Raw genomic sequence first — 25,205 nt, 5'->3', positions numbered from 1 at the left:
GGTAACTGCATACGTGGAGTGTGTCTGAAAGTGGACGTGAAGTGGTTGGATCAACACAAGAACACAAAAGAAGTGGTTGGATCAACACAAGTAGGTTAGTGGAAAGTGAATCAGCTAATTAGGCAGATTTATTGGCGCTAAAGATAGTTTTGCATGGCTGATTGGGCCGCACGAGGAGTGTATAAGCCAATGAGAATGACTTGCGTACCGTTACTGTTGTATCGAGGTGTCTGCCAACCTGAAGGCGCTTCCCACTAGGCAACTGTATCAGCTGTGTCGCCAGCAGTAGCTAGCACGGCCATTTTTTGCCCTCTCATTATTTTTATTTCAAGTAGGATGGCAATCTACACAATACATAACAAATATTGCTAACTATCTCGGTGTCACATTGATACGGTCTACTCAATAGGGAGGCAACAACACCGGGACACAGTGTCCTTCGCTTCCGCTCGCTAAGCACTTTTGTCCCACAAAGGTGTGGGAAGTAGTTACTTATTGTAGCCAACATCCGGGTGACAGTCACAGTAAGCACACAGATACAACACATACAAGCAACAGTACACCCATCATCAGTACTTTTAATGAAAAATATTTTTAAAAGTTGTCAGTTTTATTCACTGAAAACATACAATTCTTTATAGCGGTGAAATACAATTTGGACTCATCTTCTGGCTTCAAAACTGAAGTCCAAGCAACGAAGAAGCGAGAGAAGAAAAAAAACAACACCGCTCAGTCAAAACCGTCTAACCAATAACAGAGCGCTGACGTTACACCCATCGCTGTCGATCCACCCACTTTATTCGCCACGGCCACTTTCAGAGACACACCAAGTATGCAGTTGCCCATACGTCCTAGAACAGTGAGAGCAGTTAGCATTAGCGTTGCTAGATGCCAGTCATCTTTTACCCACCTTTTTCAACTACATCCCTGGTAGAAACAACCTAGCGATTCCAACGTTCGTAACAAGACCTTGTTGGGCAATGGGCCCACAGGCGCTCACAGACTGTTCCAGTATTGGAGTTTACAGTGCAAGTAAGAGGTTCTACACTGTTCATGTACATTTTGAATGGCTGAAATGCAAGTGACGTCACAATATTGAGGGCCAAGGTCAAATTGGTTAGCACTTTCACGTTAAACATTTCAATGAGGGACATTTTCACAAATGTACTTACTTAGAAAACAATCTAAATTGGGATAATTACCCACTATTATTATTTTTATTATAATTAATATTGTTATTATTATATCATCATTATCCGTCTCATTATTGCATATTTATCACTATTATTACTTTGTTACTTCATTGTTTTGTTCTTTCTTCACCATTCATTGATTATCATTTAATGATTGCGATAAAGTGTGTGTGTGTGTGTGTCAGTCACTGCGGAGGGGGGGGCTCCGGAGGGGCTCCTTGCTGCGTGAGGGCGTGCCAGTACTCGACCTTCTTGCCGATGTGTTTGAGACACTCAAACCAATGTTTCAGCCTCACTCCCTTAGCATTTATGCCCAGTTCAACTCCACCTGTGAGAGAGGGAGGTAGAAGGTGGAAGGGAGAGAGAGAGAGAGAGAGAGAGAGAGAGAGAGAGAGAGAGAGAGAGAGAGAGAGAGAGAGAGAGAGAGAGAGAGACACGCAGACAGACCCGCAGAGGGACACACAGGGAGACACACAAGGAGGGAGAGAACAGCAAGAAAAAGGGAGAGATTAAGAAAAGCGGGGGGGATTGATAAATATCGATTAATTGACAGATAGGAGAGGAGAGAGAGAGAGAGATGAGGAGAGAAAGAGAGTCATCCCTGGGAGGGTCATCCGACAGATAGTGGTTTTCCTGGCTGTGATTGCATAGTTGATGGAGTGTGAAGTTTTAAACACAGTATTTTGCAGACGCCGGCTTTCACAACACCTCAAACACTCTCAATAGCTCATCTGTGGCCCCACTAAGCCTTGGCATTAAACTCAGATACAGTGAGAAGTGTGGGGGAGGTTAATACTGTTCCCTTACGTAACTCACACTCCCTTGGAACCAGACAGACACATATCAAGACAGACACGCACAGTCCTCACAAGTATAAAAATACAAACACACACACACACACACACACACACACACACATCTCACTGGGCACAGGCGTCAATTCAATATCTATTCCACGTTGGTTCAATGTAATTTCATTGAAATGATGAGGAAACAACATTGATTCAACCAGTGGTTTGCCTAGTGGGATGTGTGTAATTGTATGTGCGCAAACACACCTTGCCCCTTCGTAGCGCCCAAGTTTCAGAGAGCAAGTGTGTTGGCATACTCTTCCCACGTACCTTCCTAATGACCCCTTCTCATTCTTGCCACCCCCAAACACAGACACACACACACAGTTGTACACACACACACACAATCTGTTTGCTGAGTTTTTCTAGGCCACTCACATACCCCCCTAATGACATTCCAATCCCATCTCTCCTTTCCTTTCCCTTCCCTGACACCCCCCCTCCACACACGTGCACATATTGCGATACCGTGTTCCCTGAGCCCGGAGGGGTGTGGGTGACAAACGGAGGGCGACAGTGTGACGCTGCGTGGGACGTGAGAAAGAAAGGCGAGAGAGAAACAGTGACGGATGGGATGAATGAGGGAGGACCTGGCGGGGGCCCGTCCCACTCCCTCTCTCTCTTTTCCTCCTCATCTATTCCTCCCCTTCTCCTCCCTCCTCGACACCTCTGTCTTTGTGCAAAACGAGAGGTCCAGTCCGCACATCAATTGCTCCCACAAATCAGGTGTGGGGACACTGCTACTCTCGCGCCGTCTCTCCTCCTATCTCTCTTCCTTCCATGATTACTCTATTTCTTTCTTTCATTTTTCCATCCCTTCTCCCTTGTCCTCTTCTTCCATCATTCTTCCTGACCTTTACAGAGAGTATTTGACACCGCATGTGTTTCTCCCTCTATCCGTCTTATCCCCTTTTTTCCCCCCTCTCGGTCTCTCCCCCCCTTTCTCTTTCCCCCCTTCCTCTTGTCTCTCCCGGTATCACAGGCCTTTGCCGCAGTGCTAACAGATCTACGCCGTCGTGCATGTTGGCCATTACACCACAATGATAACAGTCAACAGTCTTGATAACAGACCAGTGTGTCAGAGCGATGGCCGCTTCCCCCTACTCTTCTGGAGTGGATAATAACTCACTCAAACATTATGGCCCCAGCTCGAGAGAGAGAGGGAGAGGGAGAGAAAGAGAAATGGAGAGAGAGAGAGAGAGAAAAAAGCATGAGAGAGAGATGGAGGGAGAGAGAGATGACATGAGGGGGGTGAGAGAGAGAGAGAGAGAGAGAGAGAGAGAGAGAGAGAGAGAGAGAGAGAGGGGGGGGGCATGAGGGAGAGATTGAGTGTGCGTGTGAAAGAGAGAGCAGGCCTGGGATAAATAGAAAGTGTGAGTTGAGAAAGAGAGAGATAGGGAGGGAGAGAGCGATAGAGAGGGCACGAGGGAGACAGTCGGAATGAGAGAGCGACTGTTACAGGGAGCCTCCAGACGGGAGTAAAACACTTTGATCTCAAGGCCCTTCCAGCTCCCTGGGAGGCAATCCATTCTCCTCCACCTGACTCCCCACCGGTTCTCCCTCACTCCCCCCCGCACCGAAGCGCCTGCATCCTGTGATATACAGTACACGCCGGGCCCCGTCAGAGCCGTTTAGTGTGTGAATCCGGCGTTTCACCCCGTCGAGGGTTTGAGGACTCCTTTCTGTCGCTCTCATATTCATTTCCCAATGCTCTTGCTTCTCCACATACAGTCCTTTCACCTCTTTTCTGCTCGTTTTCATTTCATCCCCCTCTTCAGTTCTTCCATTCATTCACTACTTCTTCTCCTCCTTTCCCTCACTCCCTCCCTCTCTTTTCCCTATGACGTCATTGCTCATCACACTATGGCCTGCGTTGCTCTCCTCCTCGCATGCCCAAACTCTATTACATTATTTTCTTTAGCTATATTTCTAGCTCTCTACCTCCTCTCCTCCTTTCACTCACTCCCCCGTTCACTTACCTATGAAGTCGTTGCTCATCCCCAGATCGTAGTCCCATACAGAGATCTCCAGGGTTTTCTTCGCCAGCTGGTCGTGTGGAACTTCGTAAACAAACTCCTGTAAGGAATAGAGGTTGAGAGAGAGAGGAAGGTATTCATGTATTCACACTTAGCGGAAAGTTATTCAGATTATGTTTAACATTGAATGTGAAACATGCATTGACTTAAATTCACATTGATGGTAGGGTAGGTAGTTATCCTCTACGGGATTGGTGCCCCCGGGATGGTTTAGCTAACAAAGGCTAATGTGATTAGCATGAGGTTATAAGTAACAAGAAAATGTCCCAGGACATATCTGATATCTGCAGAAAGCTTAAATTCTTGTTAATATAACTGCACTGTCAAATTTACATTAGCTATTACAGTGAAATAATACCTTGCTATTGTTTTAGGAGAGTGCTTGAGCTTGAAAATGTATTAACAAATCAATTAGGCACATTTTGCCAGTCTTTTAAAGAGAAATGCAATGGTTCATTGAATTAGTCTTAAACGTTGCCATACACTGCTGCCATCCTGTGGCCAAAATCTAAATTGTGCCTGGGCTGTAAAAATGTCTAAAAACTTGATGTCCCGCTTTTAAATTTCGGGAATTTATTTGCCATTACGAGCACTGTATCAACCCATACAAAACAAAATCATTATCCACATAACAACTCAAATGTCTTGTTGTTGCAGGATTATTTTCCTGCTGTAGCAAACGGCTCAAATTAAGATCCTTCATCTGTATGTGTTTATTGGGGAAAAAAATGACAGATATTGGTTTATGTATTAGTGTATTGTGGTGCTCGGAGCGGGTGCAAGGACCTCATTAAACTCGGGATTGAGAGTTTTCTTCTTCACTGTGGTTTTGTACTTGGACTTTTTCCCCATATCAGGCTGCAGCACACTGAGAGAGAGAGGGGGGGAGAAAAGAGCGAGGGGAGAGAGAGAGAGAGAGAGAGAGAGGCATAGTAAGAGAGAGTTAGAGGGCAAGGGAGAGCACAGATGAGAAAGAGAGCAAGCGAACGCGAGATTGAGAGGGAGAGGAAGAGAGAGGTATGAAGGGAGAGCAGGAGAATGAGAAAAAGAGAGAATCTTAATTAGACAGTTGACAGCATGGCGACCGAAAATGCCACTTTCCCCCATTTTTCCGATGCAGGTCTTTTATACAGGTCTTTTATTACTTCTGAAACATCAAAGCCAATTATCTGCCATTTTGTCTTCCGCCACGGTGTGACATTAAACCCCACTTGAACGAGGGAGGAAAATAGAACAGAGAGAGAAACAGAGCGTTAGCAAAATTCTCAAAGCGTGAAAGAAAAAACAGAGGAGAAAAAAATCAGAGCCGAAAACATTCATTTAATTTTTTTTTGGGGGGGGGGTGAGAGAAATCGCTGATGAGAGAGTCAGAGACTTGAAAGCTCAAGCCAAGAGCGGGACAGACGGCTTCCCAGAAGGCCATTGGTTTTTATTGGAGGAGTCATCAGCATAAATTCTGGCGGAGAAGTCAAGATGTTCTAGCGGGGGAGAGATATCTCACTCCCCAACTCCACCCACCTTCAGCCCAACGTCAATAACACGTGCTCGCTGACAAGCTAATAGATGGGCCGCTAGGGTTGGGGGTTTGTACACAACAACAAGACAGGAGAGAGGGAGAGAGGGATGAGAGAGAGAAAGAAAGAAAGATCCAGTATGAGAGAGTTCTCACCCAACCCAGTGAAAAGAAAGAAACTAACTGGTTTTGTTTGAGAAGAGGGAGAGAGGGATGTTTAGAGAAAGAAAGAGATAGAAAGATGGAAGAGGACTGGCCACCCCTCAGAGCCTGGTTCCTCTCTAGGTTTCTTCTTTGGCCACTGTGCTTCTACATCTGCATTGCTTGCTCTTTGGGGTTTTAGGCTGGGTATCTGTATAAGCACTTTGTGATAACTGCTGATGTAAAAAGGGATTTAGAAAACAAATTTGAAGTTGATTGATTGAGATAGAGTCCTCAACCAACCCAGTGAAAGAAATTGGATAAGAGGAAATTTAAGCTAGGAGAAAAATTAAGACAGAGAGAGGGATGGAGGGAGAGAGACAAGAGTGAAATAACGAGAAAAACTGTCAATTTCACACAGAGAAAAAAAAGATATAGAGAAAAAAAGGAGTGACAGAGAGACAGAGAGAGAGAGAGACACAGAGAGAGAGAGAGAGAGAGAGAGAGAGAGAGAGACACAGAGAGAGAGAGAGAGAGAGAGAGAGAGAGAGAGAGAGAGAGAGACAGAGAGAGAGAGAGACACAGAGAGAGAGAGAGAGAGAGAGAGCGAGAGAGAGACACAGAGAGAGAGAGAGAGAGAGAGAGCAGAGAGAGAGAGAGAGAGACAGAGAGAGACAGAGAGAGAGAGAGAGAGAGAGAGAGAGAGAGAGAGAGAGAGAGAGAGAGAGAGAGAGAGAGAGAGACAGAGAGAGAGAGAGAGAGAGAGAGAGAGAGAGAGAGAGAGAGAGAGCGAGAGAGAGAGAGACAGAGAGAGAGAGACACAGAGAGAGAGAGAGACACAGAGAGAGAGAGACACAGAGAGAGAGAGAGAGAGAGAGAGCGAGAGAGAGAGAGACAGAGAGAGACAGAGAGAGAGAGAGAGAGAGAGAGAGAGAGAGAGAGAGAGAGAGAGAGAGAGAGAGAGAGAGAGACAGAGAGAGACAGAGAGAGAGAGAGAGAGAGAGAGAGAGAGAGAGAGAGAGAGAGAGAGAGACACAGAGAGAGAGAGAGAGAGAGAGAGAGAGAGAGAGACAGAGAGAGAGAGAGAGAGAGAGAGCGAGAGAGAGAGAGAGAGAGAGAGAGAGAGAGAGAGAGAGAGAGAGAGAGAGAGAGAGAGAGACAGAGAGAGACAGAGAGAGAGAGAGAGAGAGAGAGAGAGAGAGAGAGAGAGACACAGAGAGAGGCAGAGAGAGAGAGAGACAGAGAGAGACACAGAGAGAGAGAGAGAGAGAGAGAGCGAGAGAGAGAGAGACAGAGAGAGACAGAGAGAGACAGAGAGAGAGAGAGAGAGAGAGAGAGAGAGAGAGAGAGAGACAGAGAGAGAGAGAGAGAGAGAGAGCGAGAGAGAGAGAGACAGAGAGAGAGAGAGAGAGAGAGCGAGAGAGAGAGAGACAGAGAGAGAGAGAGAGACACAGAGAGAGAGAGAGAGAGAGCGAGAGAGAGAGAGACAGAGAGAGAGAGAGAGAGACACAGAGAGAGAGAGAGAGAGAGAGAGAGAGAGAGAGAGAGAGAGAGAGAGAGAGAGAGAGAGAGAGAGAGAGAGAGAGAGAGAGAGAGAGAGAGAGAGAGAGAGCGAGCGAGCGAATGACAGCAAACCAGAGTGAAAGAGTAAAAAAAAACAACAGCCAATTTCACACAGAGACAGAGGATAGAGAAACAGAGTGACAGTTGGACAGCGGGGAGAGCGAGGAGAGAGAGGAGCAAAACTAACTGCCCAGTTCAGAGGCTCACACATCAACACAACACAGACTAAGATGACAGTTTGCTCACTCAGCACCAGAGGAACAGGGTTTGCATCCCAAAGAGCACCCTAACCCCTACTTAGTGTGCTTCCTTTGAACAGAACCTTACAGGCCATGGTCGAAAGTAGTGTACTATATAAGGAATGGACTGCCATTTGGGATACAGAAAACTGACATCCTTGTTTCAACTATATCATGTCTCTTTATGGCGTCTGGTTTGAAGCAATTATCATCTGCATTAACAGAGAGAGGAAAATAGAGGAACGGCAAGTAGGCAACACACCAGCTCTTCTGGAGAGGTTTATATTGGTCTTTAAAATGTTGATGGAACGTTGTTCTAATATTTCAGTTGATCTGTGTCCGAGAAGAGAGGAAAACAGAGGAAAGGCAGGCCACCCACCTAGAGCAACTGACCTAGAGGTCAATATTGGTCGGCAAGACTGTAATGTCTGCTTCCAACTCACACTCTCAAACACATAGATCCCCCTGAACGCAGCTCACTCTCCAGATTCCAATCACCTGAATTCCGATCACCTGTTCAAACACCTGGACGTCATTATCACACACTATTTTGTTCAGTTCTTTGCACCCCGTCATTTTGAGGTATTGTTTGTTTTGTGACACACTTCTAGTCGGAGCGCTGGTTTTCCTGTAATTTAATCCTCCCGTGTATGATAGCTTTTGCCTATTCCCTATCTGTACTTCGTATTTCCTGTTATCAACCTACTGCCTGATCTCCCAGACGACGTTACTAGCCTTTTCCCTGCCTGCACCGTTGCCTTTTTGGACCCCCTGTGTATGACCTTCTGCCTGCCTGTGGACCCAGCTACCTGCCTCTTCCCGTGGTCCTTTACAAATAAACGCCTGCTGTGCACTGTGCTTGGAACCAGCTCTCTGTCTCCCATCGTGTTCATTACAAAGACATTGATGGAGTAGCCTCTTGGTCATTCTTAACAGGGCCGAAGGGGTTGTGTGGGTGATTGTGATTTTGAAATATGCTTAAGTGAATTGTAAGGTCCAGTAGTAGGCGGCTCCAAGCATACGAGTCAATCATAACTCGGAAAGGATAGGAAAAGGCCCCCTGGACATTTGTAATGAGAAGTTCACTAGCATAGAATTAAGTACAACATAATACATCTCTATGGTTATTATAAGAGTGCCTGAGTCAGGGATCTCCTAGTCCAAGATCATCCATCAAATCTTGGATGGGTGTGCAGGCTTTTGTTCCGGCCTAGCATATATATATATATTTTTTTTTCAAACAGTCAAATGATGATCACACTCTTGTTTAAATAACCTGTGTAGTTGCTACTGACAGTATTGACATTACTGACATGCTTGATTGACATGAGTGGGACCCTCCCCTGCGAGGGTATGTAGGTGCCTACCACATTCTTCCTATTTAAGGCTCTGACAAAGGCGATTCGTGCCGAAAGGGGATTGTTTCTCCCACCAATGAATCGATCAGATTTACCCAGCAACAGAGGGCTTCTTTTTCTTAATTCTCCCATATAGTCAACAGTTGAACAGTCTGCCCCGTCTTTTTTTGGGGGGCGGCTTTGGTTGAAAGCCCCTGGACATTTGTAATGAGAAGGTTATTAAGAGTCTGACTCAGGGACTCTGGGAACCCATTTGTCTTGCTCTTGGCTCCAGCTTTTGACTCGCTCATCGATGATTAGCATATACAGTGGGGGAAAAAAGTATTTAGTCTCTTAAAGAAGAAGTTACAGGTCTGTGAGAGACAGAAATCTTGCTTGTTTGTAGGTGACCAAATACTTATTTTCCACCATAATTTGTAAATAAATTCATAAAAAATCCTACAATGTGATTTTCTGGAATTATTTTTATAATTTTGTCTGTCATAGTTGAAGTAATAATAATAATAATAAATGCCATTTAGCAGACACTTTTATCCAAAGCGACTTACAGTCATGTGTGCATACATTCTACGTATGGGTGGTCCCGGGAATCGAACCCACTACCCTGGCGTTACAAACGCCATGCTCTACCAACTGAGCTACAGAAGTGTACCTATGATGAAAATTACAGGCCTCTCTCATCTTTTTAAGTGAGAAAACTTGCACAATTGGTGGCTGACTAAATACTTTTTTGCCCCACTGTATATATTTTTTGTCCCCCCCCCCCTCTAAAAATGGCTCTGAAATAGTGTCATGCGTTGACCATTTTGATAATGTCTCTTGTTGTTCTCTTTCCTCATGTTAGAGGTGTTAGTGCTGGGTTGGAGCAAAAGCTTGCACACCCAATAGCTTTCCAGGACCAGAGTTGGAGACCCGCAGCCATAAGTTATGCTGTGTCCCAAATGGCACCCTGTCCTCTGTAAAGTTTACCCTATGGGCCCTGGTCAAAAGTAGTTCACTAGACAGGGAATAGAGTGCCATTTGGGATGCAGCCAATGTGTAAATTCATGTGAGCCCAAATATTGAACCCTACTTAATCTCTTAACACATTTTTTGCAGGTGTATGAAACTGCAGACAGCACACAAATCAACTTCCAGCTTCGTGTACTGTGGGCTATATCTATACGTGCTGATATCACATGCACATATGCACGCGCACAGACAAAGATGCACCCACACACATGCACATGTACATACACACACGCTAAGTCCCTGACCAGCAGCCAACTACTGCCTTTGCAGGTGTGTACGAAGCAATGCATTCTGGGATGCCAGGGGCATAGCGGATCTTAGCTGCTATAAAAGTAGGTTCAGCGACACACACACACTGAAACAGAGTGAGAGAGAGAGATAGTGGCATCCACACGCACTGCAGTCACTCTCCCACAGACAGTTGAGAATAAGTCTGACAGGTAACAATCACACAGGCCGCATCCCAAATTAGCACTCTATTCCCTAAAACACTACTTTGCCCCGAGCCATATGGGCCCTGGTGAAAAGTAGTGCACTAAATAGGGAATAGGGTGTAATTTGGGCATCCCATAGGGCTCTGGGCAAATGTAGTGCACTGTTTAGGGAATAGGATGCCAATTGGGCTGCACATCTTGGCTGTGTTTCAGAGCATCAATTCTGCTCCCTTGCTGATCACTGACTCACCGAGCAGACTGACTGATCGACAAATCACCCTTGCCTCCTAAATAACTACAATAACTGTCTTTTGCAGATCAGTCAGTAGATCTAGAATGATACTCTCAAATACAGCCAAGGAGTCAGGGTCACAGTTTGCAAGCAAGTGTGCACTTATAATTGTAAAAGTTACAGACCGCCATGAGGGGGAAATGATGACTCACCATTCTTATGATGATGAAACGTCAATGCTTTTTAACCGAAATAAACAGAGAGCTGCGCCTTTTCCCACTCATGTAAAACCTTACATTTCAGCTGCACCTCCACTCACTTTTGAGCACTGTCTTTCCCTACAGACTTACAGAGTATGTCTTTGAACCGCCGTCACAAGCAGTACAGGCGAATAGTTGCTCCCTTTGAGGAACAACAAAAGAACACAGGCAGGCACGACAGAACTCGTCAAAATAGGATTAACAGGACTCCTCGCTCTGAGGCGATACAACAGCAGCCGCAGTTGCAACACTCCGCTGCTTCTGATTCTACCGACCAGCTTGACTGAACACACTTCAGACAAACACACAGAACAACGAGAAGAGAGATGGTGTCTCCGAACGCAGCTCAGACATAATAGGCTACTAACTAAAAAGCAGCTGGTGAATTTCAAAGAGATTTGAGACTGTGAGAGAAGAGACAGTGTCTCGAACGCAGCTCAGACACAGGCTACTATATAACAGGCAGTGTATGCCAACAAAGAAATTCTAAGAGAGTTGAGACTGTACAAGACGAGAGAGCGAGAGGGTCGAACGCAGCTCAGATATAGGCCTCGCTCCTGAATAACAGGCGAGGAATCTCAGAGACAGGAAAGATGAGAAGCTAAGAGAAAAGAGACTTGAACGCAACTCAGACAGAAGCCTACTTAATCACATGGAGTGGATGTCGTAGACAAATAATTGGATTTGTGACTGTAAAATAAGAGAGTGCCTTGAACATAACTCAGATACTGAACTGCACATCCAACACAGCAAAATATGAGAAACTCTGTGCCTAAAATAAGATTTGTGACGTTGAAATAAGAGAGCTCCTTGAACGCAGCTCTGACATACTAAACAACAGATACTGCATGTCAAAGATTTTTTTTAAAGAGATTAAAATGAGAGAAAAACAGAGACAATCTCTTGGCTCCAGGACTCTATCGCGCCGTACATCAAAATAGATGCAGATAAGACACCCAGCTCTGGCTCTGAAGAACAGGAACCAATCAATGAACAGCAAAAAGTGGAGAAAAATGAGGAAAAGGGAAAAAAAAAGAAGAAAGAAAAACAGCTCTATTTGTCCCCCACGGGTCTGCTTACTGCTTCTCTGCTTCGTTCCTTTGTCTGATTCTAGTCTTCGCTTCAGAGCTCAATAATCTCAATGGGGGAGTTGGAGGAGTAGTACAAGTTTCGGGGAGTCACCAATGAGAATGAGAGTATACATGGTTAGTGATAGACCTCTTTAAGCCCCTGTTGACTAACCTCTCCTCTCCATCTCTTGGTCTTTAGACGGAGTTCCTACCTCCTACATATTTTCCTACATTTCAATAGGAACGGGGGTGGGGGGTGCAGAGGATTACGGGTTGGTGATGCATTAAACATATCTATATCACTCCAATACATGAAAATCTCTCTCTCTGTCTACCTCTCTACCTCTCAATGCTTGGCTTTGAAAAGTCAACTGACATTTACTCCTGAGGTGCTGACCTGTTGCACCCTCTACAACCACTGTGATAATTATTATTATTTGACCCTGCTGGTCATCTATGAACGTTTGAACATCTTGGCCATGTACTGTTATAACCTCTAACCCGGCACTGCCAGAAGAGGACTGGCCACCCCTCTGATCCTGGTTTCCTCTCTAGGTTTCTGACTTTTTAGGGAGTTTTTCCTAGCCACCGTGCTTCAACATCTGCATTGCTTGCGGTTTGGGGTTATAGGTTGGGTTTCTGTACAGCACTTTGTGACGGCTGATGTAAAAAGGGCTTTATAAATACATTTGATTGATTATACATGTCTTATTATTTGTACCGTTGTCCAATCTCGTCTTTGATTTACACATTTGGATGTATAGTCACTCCATTCAAGTCCCACCCTTCCTCACCACAGTTTACGAACAAGTGAACCCAGAGCCCTACGCTATGAATCAGAGGGGTAATACTACGAAGCGAGCTAGATCTCCTCAGCTAACTGAAGCTAGCCAGCTGCTAACTGCACGTGGATAGTCGAGCGCCAAACTCTTCGTTGAGACAACGCTGAAACATCAATCCACGGGCGAGTCAGTGCCACATTTACATTTGTGCCAAAATCTAAATGAAAGAAAAGTGATCTTGCAAATTCAGCAGGCTATGGTGTGAAAGTAGGCTTTTAGAAGGGCTGTCTTTATTTGATTACTTATCGTGAATGACGTCTTTGCTGTGTTTTGGTGTTTCCCCCGCTCCTATCAATGAAATATTTGTATTAAATCCTACAAAAGGTTTTACTCTGGGTGAAGTTTTCAACGCGTTCTGACATGATTAAATGTGTAACATGATAGGTATTTTAACGTTACTCTTTTTTTTTTTAACACGACAATTTGAAATCTTTCCTCAAACGAAGGGGAAGACCGGCGCAACCTTTGCGAGCGGAGGGGATCGGATTTCATTGGCTCTCAACTCGCAGCAAAGACACTTTGTAAAAATCTTATGTAGATATACCGCTTGCAGATGATGCCTCATCAAAATCAACACTACAAGCAAACAGCAAAAATGACTTTTTTTTTTGTTGATGAAACCATGTAGGCGTAGAACCCGAATCGAATGACTGTCAGGGATTTTCATATTCAGGTGCGAAGTGCATGAATAACGATTAGCCATTTACGCCGAGAGTGTCGTCCCAAATGGCATCCTATTTCCCCCAGTGCACTACCTTTTGACCATGGCCCGCAGGAAATGTGGTGCCATTTGGGACTCCGGCTCAGCCCGAATGCTCTGTCAAGACACGATGCCGACAGTATATGTACAGTACAGGTTCTCATATGAATAACAATGAACCCGCTAGCTTACATAATGCCACCACAGTGATTCCCAATGTGCTCCTAGGAAACCTTTCGCGACTGCACAATTCTTTCGCTGCAGCCCAGAACCAGCACATCCTGCGCACCCGATTCAACCAATCAAAGGCTTGACGAGTAGCTGATTAGTTGAATCAGGGGTGCTGTCTTCCCAAACTGGAAGAGAAAATATGCAGGCGAGGGGGTAAGTGTGAACAGATTGGGAAACATTGACTAGTGAGTTAGAGCAGGTGATTATTTATTTATGTTGCTTGTATTCCTCTATGCCAGTCAGTCCCCTGTCAATTTGTATGGGAGCGTAAATACAGTTTCAACGTGTCATGACTCAGGCACTAAGGTTGTGGTAGAGTCTGTCAATGTGACATACTGTATCACAATATATGTACTGTATACAACATTCTATTGGTTGCAAGAATTTTGTAGAGTCATTTAAATGGAGAAAAACTCTACGTTTTGAATCTGTTGTCGTTCTATGGAAACGCTAAAACAACATCTCTTCCCAACTATGTTGCAATCTATATGGCACAGCTGTCCTTAAATGACACGGGTATACTTTTTTTATTCAGCACAATTTTCTTTAACCAATTTTGGTCTTTAATTCAGGGCCGACAGACAAGTTATTTACTTTCTCCCCCTTCCACTTGCCTCTTCCAATTTTGCGGTAATGCCAGAGAGCCTTTGTTGCTGACCTATATGATCCAGCCGGCACAACTGGGATGACTGCTGACTGGCATCTAGCAACAGGACACCACAAGACCTACCAATGTATAACAACAAGTAATGTGAAACGACAAGGGACAACAACAACCTTTCCTCCATTCGTTCCTCCATCCATCATCACATCATCATTCCATCCTTTGTGTGTGTGTGTGTGTGTGTGTATGTGTGTGTGTGTGTGTGTGTGTCAAGACTTACATCTTGACGAAGGGGTCAGAGTACCCATTGGAGTCCATGGCGGCGAGGTGGGCACAGCGTACGATGCCAACCAGTAAACAGCTCTTTTCTGGGCTGTAGCAGAGCGACACCAGGATACGACCACGCTGGGGGAGGGGGTGACACAATTAGCCATGACACCACTACAAATCTAAAAATCAACTTTATTCATAGTGCCCTTAATGTATGCCAATTAAATGTCAGATTTAATTAATGTATGTCAGATTAAAACCAACACATGTAAAACAGGCAATTAAAAACATACAATAGGGTAATTTAAGTTATAAAATGAATGAAAATAATCATATTAATTCAATTGCATATTGGGAAATCAATGACAAGGCTGTCAATAACCCTGGGATTAGTACTACTGTTGTAATCGTGGCACCACTGTTATTAGTACTACTACAGTACTAGTAGTAGCACAACTAATGTTAGTACTCCTGCTACGGCCACTACTATATCTATATGACAATCTCCACTATTTTTTATATTTTTTATTTTTATTTCACCTTTATTTAAACCAGGTAGGCCAGTTGAGAACAAGTTCTCATTTACAATTGCGACCTGGCCAAGATAAAGCAAAGCAGTTCGACACAAACAACAACACAAAGTTACACATGGAGTAAAACAAACATACAGTCAATAATACAGTAGAAAAATGTGTCTATATACAATGTGAGCAAATGAGGTGAGATAAGGGAGGTAAAGGCAAAAAAAGACTATGGTGGCGAAGTAAATACAATATAGCAAGTAAAACACTGGAATGGTAGATTTGCAGTGGAAGAATGTGCAAAGTAGAGATAGAAATAATGGGGTGCAAAGGAGCAAAATAAATAAATAAATACAGTAGGGGGAGAGGTAGTTGTTTGTGCTAAATTATAGATGGGCTATGTACAGGTGCAGTAATCTGTGAGCTGCTCTGACAGCTGGTGTTTAAAGCTAGTGAGTGAGATAACTGTTTCCAGTTTCAGAGATTTTTGTAGTTCGTTCCAGTCATTGGCAGCAGAGAACTGGAAGGAGAGGCGGCCAAAGGAAGAATTGGTTTTGGTGGTGACCAGAGAGATATACATGCTGGAGCGCGTGCTGCAGGTGGGTGCTGCTATGGTGACCAGTGAGCTGAGATAAGGGGGGACTTTACCTAGCAGGGTCTTGTAGATGACCTGGAGCCAGTGGGTTTAACGACGAGTATTAAGTGAGGGCCAGCCAACGAGAGCGTACAGGTCACAGTGGTGGGTAGTATATGGGGCTTTGGTGACAAAACGGATGGCACTGTGATAGACTGCATCCAATTTATTGAGTAGAGTGTTGGAGGCTATTTTGTAAATGACATTGCCGAAGTCGAGGATCGGTAGGATGGTCAGTTTTAAAAGGGTATGTTTGGCAGCATGAGTGAAGGATGCTTTGTTGCGAAATAGGAAGCCAATTCTAGATTTAACTTTGGATTGGAGATGTTTGATATGAGTCTGGAAGGAGAGTTTACAGCCTAACCAGACACCTAGGTATTTGTAGTTGTCCACATATTCCAAGTCAGAACCGTCCAGAGTAGTGATGTTGGACGGGCAGGCAGGTGCAGGCAGCGATCGGTTGAAGAGCATGCATTTAGTTTTACTTGTATTTAAGAGCAATTGGAGGCCACGGAAGGAGAGTTGTATGGCCAGAAGTATACAGAATGGTGTCGTCTGCGTAGAGGTGGATCAGAGACTCACCAGCAGCAAGAGCGACATCATTGATGTATACAGAGAAGAGAGTCGGTCCAAGCATTGAACCCTGTGGCACCCCCAGAGACTGCCAGAGGCCCGGACAACAGGCCCTCCGTTTGACACACTGAACTCTATCAGAGAAGTAGTTGGTGAACCAGGCGAGGCAATCATTTGAGAAACCAAGGCTATCGAGTCTGACGATGAGGATGTGGTGATTGACAGCGTCGACAATATGTATGACAATTATGGTAATCTTCGTACCTCTTCCTCAGCTACAGGTGTTCCTTGCTCCACAGTTTCTTTGTTGATGTCTTTGTTCTGAGTGGGAGAAGGGAGGTTGATTTCAATACACACTTTGTAAATCATTAGAGCCCATTGGCGAACTGACGCATACACACACGCACACACACACACACTCACGCGCATATACTCACACGCACGCACACAAACACACACATCCACTACATACCTGTGTGATTCTCTCCAGACCCATTTTGAATCTTTTGCTCTCGCCCTTGCTCAGTTTCTTCAAGGCGACCCGGACCTCTCCGATAAACTCGTTACGACCGAGCCTGTCCATGTCGCACACACACAGCCTACACACACACAGATACACACAGACAGGCATGCCACATACACATGCAGAAAGTGAGAAAGATACATGTCCTAGCAGAGAGCAAGCAGTGAGCATTGTGCTCATTTGGATCCGTGTCTATCGGTAAACTCTGGACTTCTCAAAGCTGCAAATAGAAGCCCCACTGAGCTACAGGTAACTGCCAGAATAATGGAAACACTTGAGGAAATGAGGGATACAAAGTATATTAAAAGCAGATGCTTCCACACAGGTGTGGTTCCTGAGTTAATTAAGCAATTAACATCCCAGCATGCTTAGGCTACGATGGCTATGCCCCCATAGGATGACAATGCCCCATCCACAGGGCAGGACTGGCCGTTGAATGGTTTGATGAGCATGAAAATTATATAAACCATATGCCATGATCATGTGACCAGATCTCAACCCAACACTTATGGGAGATTCTGGAGCGTCACCTGAGGCAACATTTTCCACCACCAGACACTTATAGAATCTACGACAATGTGCATTGAAGCTGTTCTGGCTCGTGGAGCCCAAACGCCCTATTAAGACACCATATGTTGGTGTTTCCTTAATTTTGCCAGTTAACTGTAGCTACACTCTGTGATGTACATGTCTGTCTGCCTGCCTGTCTGAACGTCTGTCTGTCCGCTTTGTCTGTAGTGCACTTGAGACGTTTCAAGAACTGAGAATAGGCTAAGGTTTGTCTCATGTCTTTATGACAACTGCGGTATGCTAGTCGTGTTTACTCCTTCAACTGCTACTCTACCCTCCTGCTCTCAGATGTTCTCTCACCTTGCTGCATATCCCTCTGGGCTGTAGCCCGGGTGCTCTCTCTCTCTCTCTCTCTCTCTCTCTCTCGCTCTCATACTCCCACAATTTCACCCAAACCGTGTTCTTTGCATCTTTATCAGTGTGAGACATACCTCAGGGTCGCAGTAACATGCATTTGACCAATTCTTATATAACGGGATCAGTCGCCATTTTATGTGTCATTCTATATTAAATGATGGTGAGAGTTTGTTTTGCCCTCAGAACAACCTCATTTCGTCGGGGGCGTGGACTCTACAAGGTGTCGAAAGCGTTTCCACATGGATGCTTGTCCCATGTTGACTCCAATGCTTCCCCCCGGGTTGTGTCAAGTTGTCTGGATGTCCTTTTGGGTGGTGGACCATTCTTGTTACACACAGGAAACTGTTTAGTGTGAAAAACCCAGCAGCGTTGCAGTTATTGACACAGACCGGCGAGTCTGGCACCTACTACCATACCCCGTTCAACAGCACTTGTCTCGCCTATTCACCAACTGAATGACACACACACACACATAATCCATGTCTCAATTGTCTCGGGGCTTAAAAATAATTCTTTAACCTGTCTCCTCCCCTTCATCTACACAAAGTGAAGTGGATTTAACAAGTGACATCAATATGGGATCATAGCTTTCACCTGGATTCACCTGGTCAGTCTAAGGCATGGATGTCACGTTCTGTCCATCGTTCGTATGTGTTTTCCTTGTTTTAGTGTTGGTCAGGACGTGAGCTGTGTGGGCATTCTATGTTGTGTGTCTGGTTTGTCTATTTCTATGTTTGGCCTGATATGGTTCTCAATCAGAGGCAGGTGTTAGTCATTGTCTCTGGTTGGGAACCATATTTAGGTAGCCTGTTTTGTGTTGGGCTTTGTGGGTGATTGTTCCTGTCTCTGTGTTTTGCACCAGATAGGGCTGTTTTTGGTTTTCCACGTTTATTGTTTTGTAGTGTTCATGTTTATCGGTTTTTATTAAACATGAGTCAATATAACCACGCTGCGTTTTGGTCCTCTACTTCACCACAGGAAAACCCTGACAATGGAGATATCATTGTTTTGTATACTCAGCGTAGAGAGACACAGTAGGACCTCAGTGATGGGAACATGTTGGATGGAGGTCTGAACCGAAACGTCTGAAATTCACCGTGCATCAAACCGTTACAGAAAATGATTTATTGTGTTCTCTAATAATTTAGCCAGACATTATAAATAGCTTATGTTCTACAGCACTTTTTTATTTATTTTTACGTTTGTCTGTAGCAGACAGAAGTTTTTTTTTTTCTTCATTTAATATGTGTACTGGAGGGGTTTGATCTTTGCCTGTTCAGTTGACTGGTTGGTCCTCTGAGGTTTGTGTCTTTGAGGTTCTACTGTCGAGAGATAGAGAGGTGGGAACAATGTAGTTCTGCCATCAGACTGGCACTCTGTCGGTCTTGCCTGGGCTATGACAAGCTGCCGAACCAGGAGGCCGTGGTCTTGTCACACCGAGCCAACAGAACCTTTTCTACACCGCTGTGGAGCTCTCCATTGACTGACCGTAGGATGCCGCGGGGTCAAGTTTCCCCTGGGTACAGATCTAGGATAAACTTCCCCTCGCCCAATCCTAACCTTAACCATTAGTTAGGAGAATGCAAAAGTTTTTTTTTTTATCGTGAATATCTTCCCTTTGGCATACATTTATTGTTTGAAGCAGAGAAATATGACATAAGAGGAAGACATTTACAGCACAATTGCCAAGACCCAACCCTGTAGTTTACTAACAAGTATAGGAGCAGCATTTTTGAACAATTTAAGTTACAGCTATTGCCTTGCGCCTGAAGTTATAACACACAAAAGTCCTTGCTGGATGCTAAATGCATATTACCATTATCAGTCCCTATGCTACGCTACAATTCCCTATCCCCATCCACTCTATGCTACGCTACAATTCCCTTTCCCCATCCACTATGCTACGCTACAATTCCCTATTCACATCCACTGCCTATGCTATGCTAATTCCAAATTCCCAGTGATTACTTTCTCTTTTCATCTATCACTCTCTCCCCTCAACTTTTTCTCTCTCATGGTTTGCCCTGCATCCACTCCCCCACTGTCTATCTATTTCTATATAACTCTCTCTCCTACTCATCTGAAAATGTTCTCCCTCTCCCAAGCACTGTGCCTCTTTCTCTCCACCATTTCCCTCTCTTTCTCCACCTCTATCCCCTCTTTCTAGGAACCCCAATTCTCTCTTCTCTCCTCTCTTTCCTTCCCCCTGTCTGTCCTCATCTATACCCTCTTTCTTGGCATCCCTCCCTCTCTCTCTCTCTCCCCTCATTCTTGGCATCCCCCTCTTCCCCACATTTTATCCTCTCTTTCTTGGCACCCCTCCCTCTCCCTCTTCCGTTCTGTCCTCCCTTTCCTGACTCTCCCTAGCTTCTGTGCTGGCCTGTGTCTGGAAGCTGTATCCTTGGCTGGAGGTCAGGTGGCTTCCCCGGGCATTCAGGGTCTTTCCTGAATCCTTATCTACAAAGAGATGGAGTGTGTGTGTTTGGGAGCTTGGTGTGTGTTTGTGTCTGTGGGGAGGGGGCGCTACATGGCTTCTCTGCCCAGTGTCTGCCCTTGACTGCATGCCAGAGGGTATCTGTCCAGCACACACTGCAGACCAGATGCATTAGAATAAGGGGTGAGAAGTGTGTGTACAGTGCAATCAGAAAGTATTCACCTCCCTTGACTTTTTCTACAATTTGCTGTGTTAAAATGAATCAAATAGAAATTGTGCGTCACCGGCCAACACACAATATCCCATCATGTCAAAGTGGAATTGTGTTTTTAGACATTTTTACAAGTGAATTCAAAATGAAAAGCTGAAATGTCTTGAGCCAATAAGTGATCAACCACTTTGTTATGGCAAGCCTAAATAAGTTCAGGAGTACACATTTGCTGAACAAATCACATAATAAGTGTGCAAGGTGTGCAATAAGAGTGTTTTAAAATGATTTTTTGAATTACCTTTCTGTACTCCACACACACAATGATCTGTAAGGTCCCTCAGTAAAGCAGTGAGTATCAAACACAGATTCCAACCACAAAGACCAGGGAGGTTTTCCAATGCCTCGCAAAGAAGGGCACCTATTGGGTAGATGGGTCACATTTTTTAAAGCGGACGCTCAATATGCCTTTGAGCATGGTGAAGTTATTAATTACACTTTGGGTGGTGTATCAATACTCCCAGTCACTACAAAGATACAGGCGTCCTTCCTAACTCAGTTGCCGGAAAGGAAGGAAACAACCCAAGGATTTTTTCAACATGAGACCATGGCCGCAAACAGAGAAAACTGAGGATGGATCAACAACATTGCAGTTACTCCACAATACTAACCTAAATTACAGAGTGAAAAGAAGGAAGCCTGTACAGAATACAAATATTCCAAAACATGCATCATGTTTGCAATAAGGCACTCAAGTAGAACTGCAAAAAATATGGCAAAGAAATGAACTTTATGTCCTGAATATGGAGTTACATTTGGGGAAATTCCAAACACAACACATCACTGAGTACCTCTCTTCATATTTTCAAGCATGATGGTGGCTGCATCATGTTATGGGTATGCAGGTCATTGGCAAGGACTGGGGACTTTTTTGGGATAAAAAATAAATGGAATAGAGCTAAGCACAGGCAAAATCCTAGAGGAAACCCTGGTTCAGTCTTCTTTCCACCAGACACTGGGAGACAAATGCACCTTTCAGCAAACCTAAAGCACAAGGCCAAATATACACTGGAGTTGCTTACCAAGACGACATTGAATGTTCCTGAGTGGCCAAGTTACAGTTTTGACTGCAAGACTTGAACATGGCTGTCTAGCAAGGATCAACAACCATCTTGACAGAGCTTGAAGAATTCCTTAAAGACTAATGTGCAAACATTGTTCAATCCATGTTGGCAAAGCTCTTAGAGGCTTACCCAGAGAGACTCACTGCTTTAAACACTGCCAAAGGTGATTCTAACATGTATTGACCCAGGGGGTTGAATACTTATGTAATCCAGATTTAATAGTGCTTATATTTTATATATTTTTTTAAACAAAAGTTTGAATTTTTCTTCCACTTTGACAGAATATTTTGTGTAGATTGCTAACAAAAAATATGACATTTTAATTCCACCTTGTAACGCAACAAAATGTGGAAAAAGTTGAGGGGTGTGAATACTTTCTGAAGGCATTGTATGTGCGTGCGTGTGTGTGTGTGTGTGTGTGTGTGTGTGTGTGTGTGTGTGTGTGTGTGTGTGTGTGTGTGTGTGTGTGTGTGTGTGTGTGTGTGTGTGTGTGTGTGTGTGTGTGTGTGTGTGTGTGTGTGTGCGTGCGTGTGTGCCTATGTCTGTGTGTATATCCCTGAGGCATGGGTTTGACATTGCTGCATTATCATGACGGTGCCAAACACACAAACACAAACACACGCGCACAAAGTTGCCGCACTCGACCTACATCACTTCAGCGCTCTGTATCAAGAGCACTTGAGGAATGAGGGGGCTGAGACTCTGAACAAGAGCCAACACCTGAGTGTGTTACCGCGGCGACTGCTAATGGAACAGTTGGCCAGTGTGTGTGGCCAGTGTGTGTGTTCGTCCGTTGGATAATTAATTGGCCCGATGGCCCTCTGGGAACTGTAGGCAAGTTGTTTTATAAAATATGCCAGTATAACATACATATAGGAGTTGTAGTTCTCTGTAGTTCAGTACCTGAGGGTTTTGGTGGTCATGTCGATAGCGGTGATGCCGTGGTACATCAGTGTCTCACTCCACACCGGGTTCAGAGTGTTCTTCAGTGTTTTGGTGCGGAGCTTGTTCGCCTGCAGGGGACGAAAGTGAGAAGGAGAGAGGGATGAGAGATGGAGAAGGGAGGTTCAAAAAGGGGGAGAGAAAGGATTGGTTGAAAGAGGGAGAGAGGAGAGAGAAATTAAAAGTATAGAAAATAGTGGGTGTGGGAGCATAGGGGAAAGAAATGGGGGACTGAGAAAGTGACAGGTGGGAAGAGATATGAGAGAGAGAGAGAGAGAGAGAGAGAGAGAGAGGAAACATCATTTATCTCCTTCCCCCAGGAAATGGTAGACATCTGCTCACCTACTTTATAGAGGAGAACAGGAGGACATGAGGCTTCCCCACGTCACCTGTCTGTCTCCCCTAGCCTGTCGCTAGCACCACTACCGGCCAGACCTGCAAACAAGCACTGCGCTAACGCTAACACACCACACCTGTCAATTAGGCCGCGCTAACACAATTGGCATGAAAAATCAAAGCCTCTCAATGAAGAAAGGCCTAGCGTTAGTGTCCGATAATGCTACGCTAACTTCCCCTTCATGAATGATTGAGAAAGCAGGGTTATCACATTGGCCGTTTCTAGCTACTATTTTCCATTATATGTTGCCTCCAGGACGTGCTGCTGTTTTACATATTTCATTTATTTTCTTGGTTACACAACGGCTGTGTCTTGTTTTGATGCCGAGACCAGGCACGCTTCCTCACTTACTTGGTCTTGAATCCCCCCCAGTGCACACACACACACACAAACACAAACACGGACACACATGCACACGCACGCATGCAAGCAAGCACGCATGCACATAGACGTGCACAAACGCACCAAGAGAGCGAAGGACTGTATACTCCCAAGTTGCTCAAGCATGAGCCTAAATCCCAGCTCCCCGGGGCATTCTGTTGCTCCGGAGCTAATTGCCTCTCTCTCTGCATCCTTCTCTCTCTCTAAACCTTTCTCTATCTCTCACTTTCTTCCTCAAATCTCTCAAATTCCTTCATTCCTCCCTACTTCGTTTCATCTCTCTCCCTCTCTCTCATCCTTCACTCTTTTCCCCCCTCTTTCTCATCTCCGCTTTTCCATCGATACCCCCAGGTACATCCCGGCCAAAACAGCATATGGTGTCAATTTTTTTTTTTGCCTGCCTGGCTCCATCTCTCTTTCTCTCCCTCGCTCCCTTCCCCCCCGTCATCAATGCTGTTACATGTTCCCCTAAATATTTCATTCTTAGCCTCTCCCTCTCCCTGCATCCGTCTATATGGACACTCTCCCTCTCTTCCTTTCCCTCTCTCCCCTGTTCCCCGAGCTCACACACGCAACTGGCTAAGACTGTGACTCAGAAATCTCATTCTCCATGCGCCACAATTGGGACAGGGAGCAGATGAGAACGTTGAGCCGGGAAGATACCTAGAACCACTCCCACTGCTCTCGCTCTCTCTCTCAATCTTTTCACCTCTCTCACACTTTCTCTCTCAGTTTATGTCTCTGTCCTCCTCTCTCTCTCTCTCTCTCTCTCTCTCTCTCTCTCTCTCTCTCTCTCTCTCTCTCTCTCTCTCTGTCTTCCTTTCTCCCCCTCTCTCTCTCTCTCTCTCTCTCTCTCTCTCTCTCTCTCTCTCTCTCTCTCTCTGTCTTTCTTTCTCCCTCTCTCTCTCTCTGTGTGATGTGTGCAATGTGTGAGTGTGTGTGAGGTAGGAGAGAGTGTGTCATGGTGTGTATTATGTTTTTGTTATGTTTTTGTGCATGAGAGAGAGAGAGCAAGTGTGTGTTTCTGTGGAGGTGTGTTTAGTCAGGTGTTTCTGTCCAAGTGAGTCCGGCGGTCCTTTAGTAGGAGGAATCAGCTTGTGCCCCTGTATGTGTGGAAGCTGGTGTGTGAAGGAGTGTGTATCTATGTGGGAGTCTCTCCCTGTGTGTGTGTGTATGTGTGTGTGTGTGAGTGTAAGTAAGAAAAAAGAGGGAGAGGGAGAGTGTGTGTGTGTGCTCGTGCCCCTGTGTGTGCAAGGAGGTGTGTATGTGTGTGAGTCCCTCCCTGCCTGTCATCCTCTGTTTCACGCTCACGTGCTCCCCACTCCTCGGCGCCGTAGACTCATGTGGTTGATATTTACCAAACAGGGGTTTGTGGGTACTTACGTATGCGCTGACGTATATCCCCCCCATCTACACTCGCCTGTTGACGTGAGCAGTGTAACAATCGGTGCAGTTTCCATGACAACCACCTGCTGCTGCCCTCCCCTCATCCACCCCCCCCCCAGCTCCCTCCTTCTCTCACCCCTTTACCTCCCGTCCTTCTCTTGGCATTGTGTTGCTATTTCAAGGTCATAGAGGGTCACATAGAGATAGAGAGATAGTGACAGAGACGGGACGGAGGGCAGGATGGAGAAATACTGTGTGGAACAAAAGGAGGAGGGGACGAGGGAATTAACAGAAGCAGACCTGTATTTTTTGGGTTCGACCACAGACATAGTGTTTATAATACCTGTCTGGCTCTGTCTCCATGCGGCTATCACAACTTACTTTGATGTTGACCCAAACCCAAGATGGCCGCCAGCAACAATCAACCTGAGAAGATTGTGTCAGCTGCCAAACCTCCCAACCATTCCCAAGAACAACAACTCCAAAAATCTCAACAAAGCCGGTAAAATGGGACCAAAACAATGCTGTGGAGCACAGAGAAATGTCACATTAACCAGCGAAGTGCCAAAACAACTCCTTTTCAGTCAACGTAGCGTGTCAACATGCT

At 45.1% G+C, this 25,205-nt stretch overlaps 1 protein-coding gene across 2 annotated transcripts in view; it reads right to left on the bottom strand.

Moving 5' to 3' along the window:
• Window positions 1–558: 558 nt before the first annotated feature.
• The window catches only part of LOC118361847 (double C2-like domain-containing protein beta), a 47,748-nt gene continuing 23,101 nt past the window's right edge, over window positions 559–25,205 (bottom strand). Inside the window, exons 5-11 of one of the 2 annotated variants that reach the window (XM_052486594.1) lie at window positions 22,396–22,505; window positions 16,749–16,875; window positions 16,541–16,597; window positions 14,559–14,683; window positions 4,867–4,948; window positions 4,024–4,120; window positions 559–1,521 (exon numbers count right to left, since the gene is read on the bottom strand). In XM_052486594.1, the coding sequence (XP_052342554.1) occupies window positions 1,379–1,521; window positions 4,024–4,120; window positions 4,867–4,948; window positions 14,559–14,683; window positions 16,541–16,597; window positions 16,749–16,875; window positions 22,396–22,505 (741 nt within the window). In that variant the 3' untranslated portion in view covers window positions 559–1,378. The remainder of the gene's footprint in view (window positions 1,522–4,023; window positions 4,121–4,866; window positions 4,949–14,558; window positions 14,684–16,540; window positions 16,598–16,748; window positions 16,876–22,395; window positions 22,506–25,205) is intronic. The other variant, XM_052486595.1, reaches the window with a different exon arrangement.

The sequence above is a fragment of the Oncorhynchus keta genome, chromosome 29, assembly GCF_023373465.1.
Source record: "Oncorhynchus keta strain PuntledgeMale-10-30-2019 chromosome 29, Oket_V2, whole genome shotgun sequence".
In the NCBI taxonomy this organism is placed as follows: Eukaryota; Metazoa; Chordata; class Actinopteri; order Salmoniformes; family Salmonidae; genus Oncorhynchus; species Oncorhynchus keta.
Note: the sequence above shows the minus strand (reverse complement) of the source record. Positions and strands in the feature narration are given on the sequence as shown.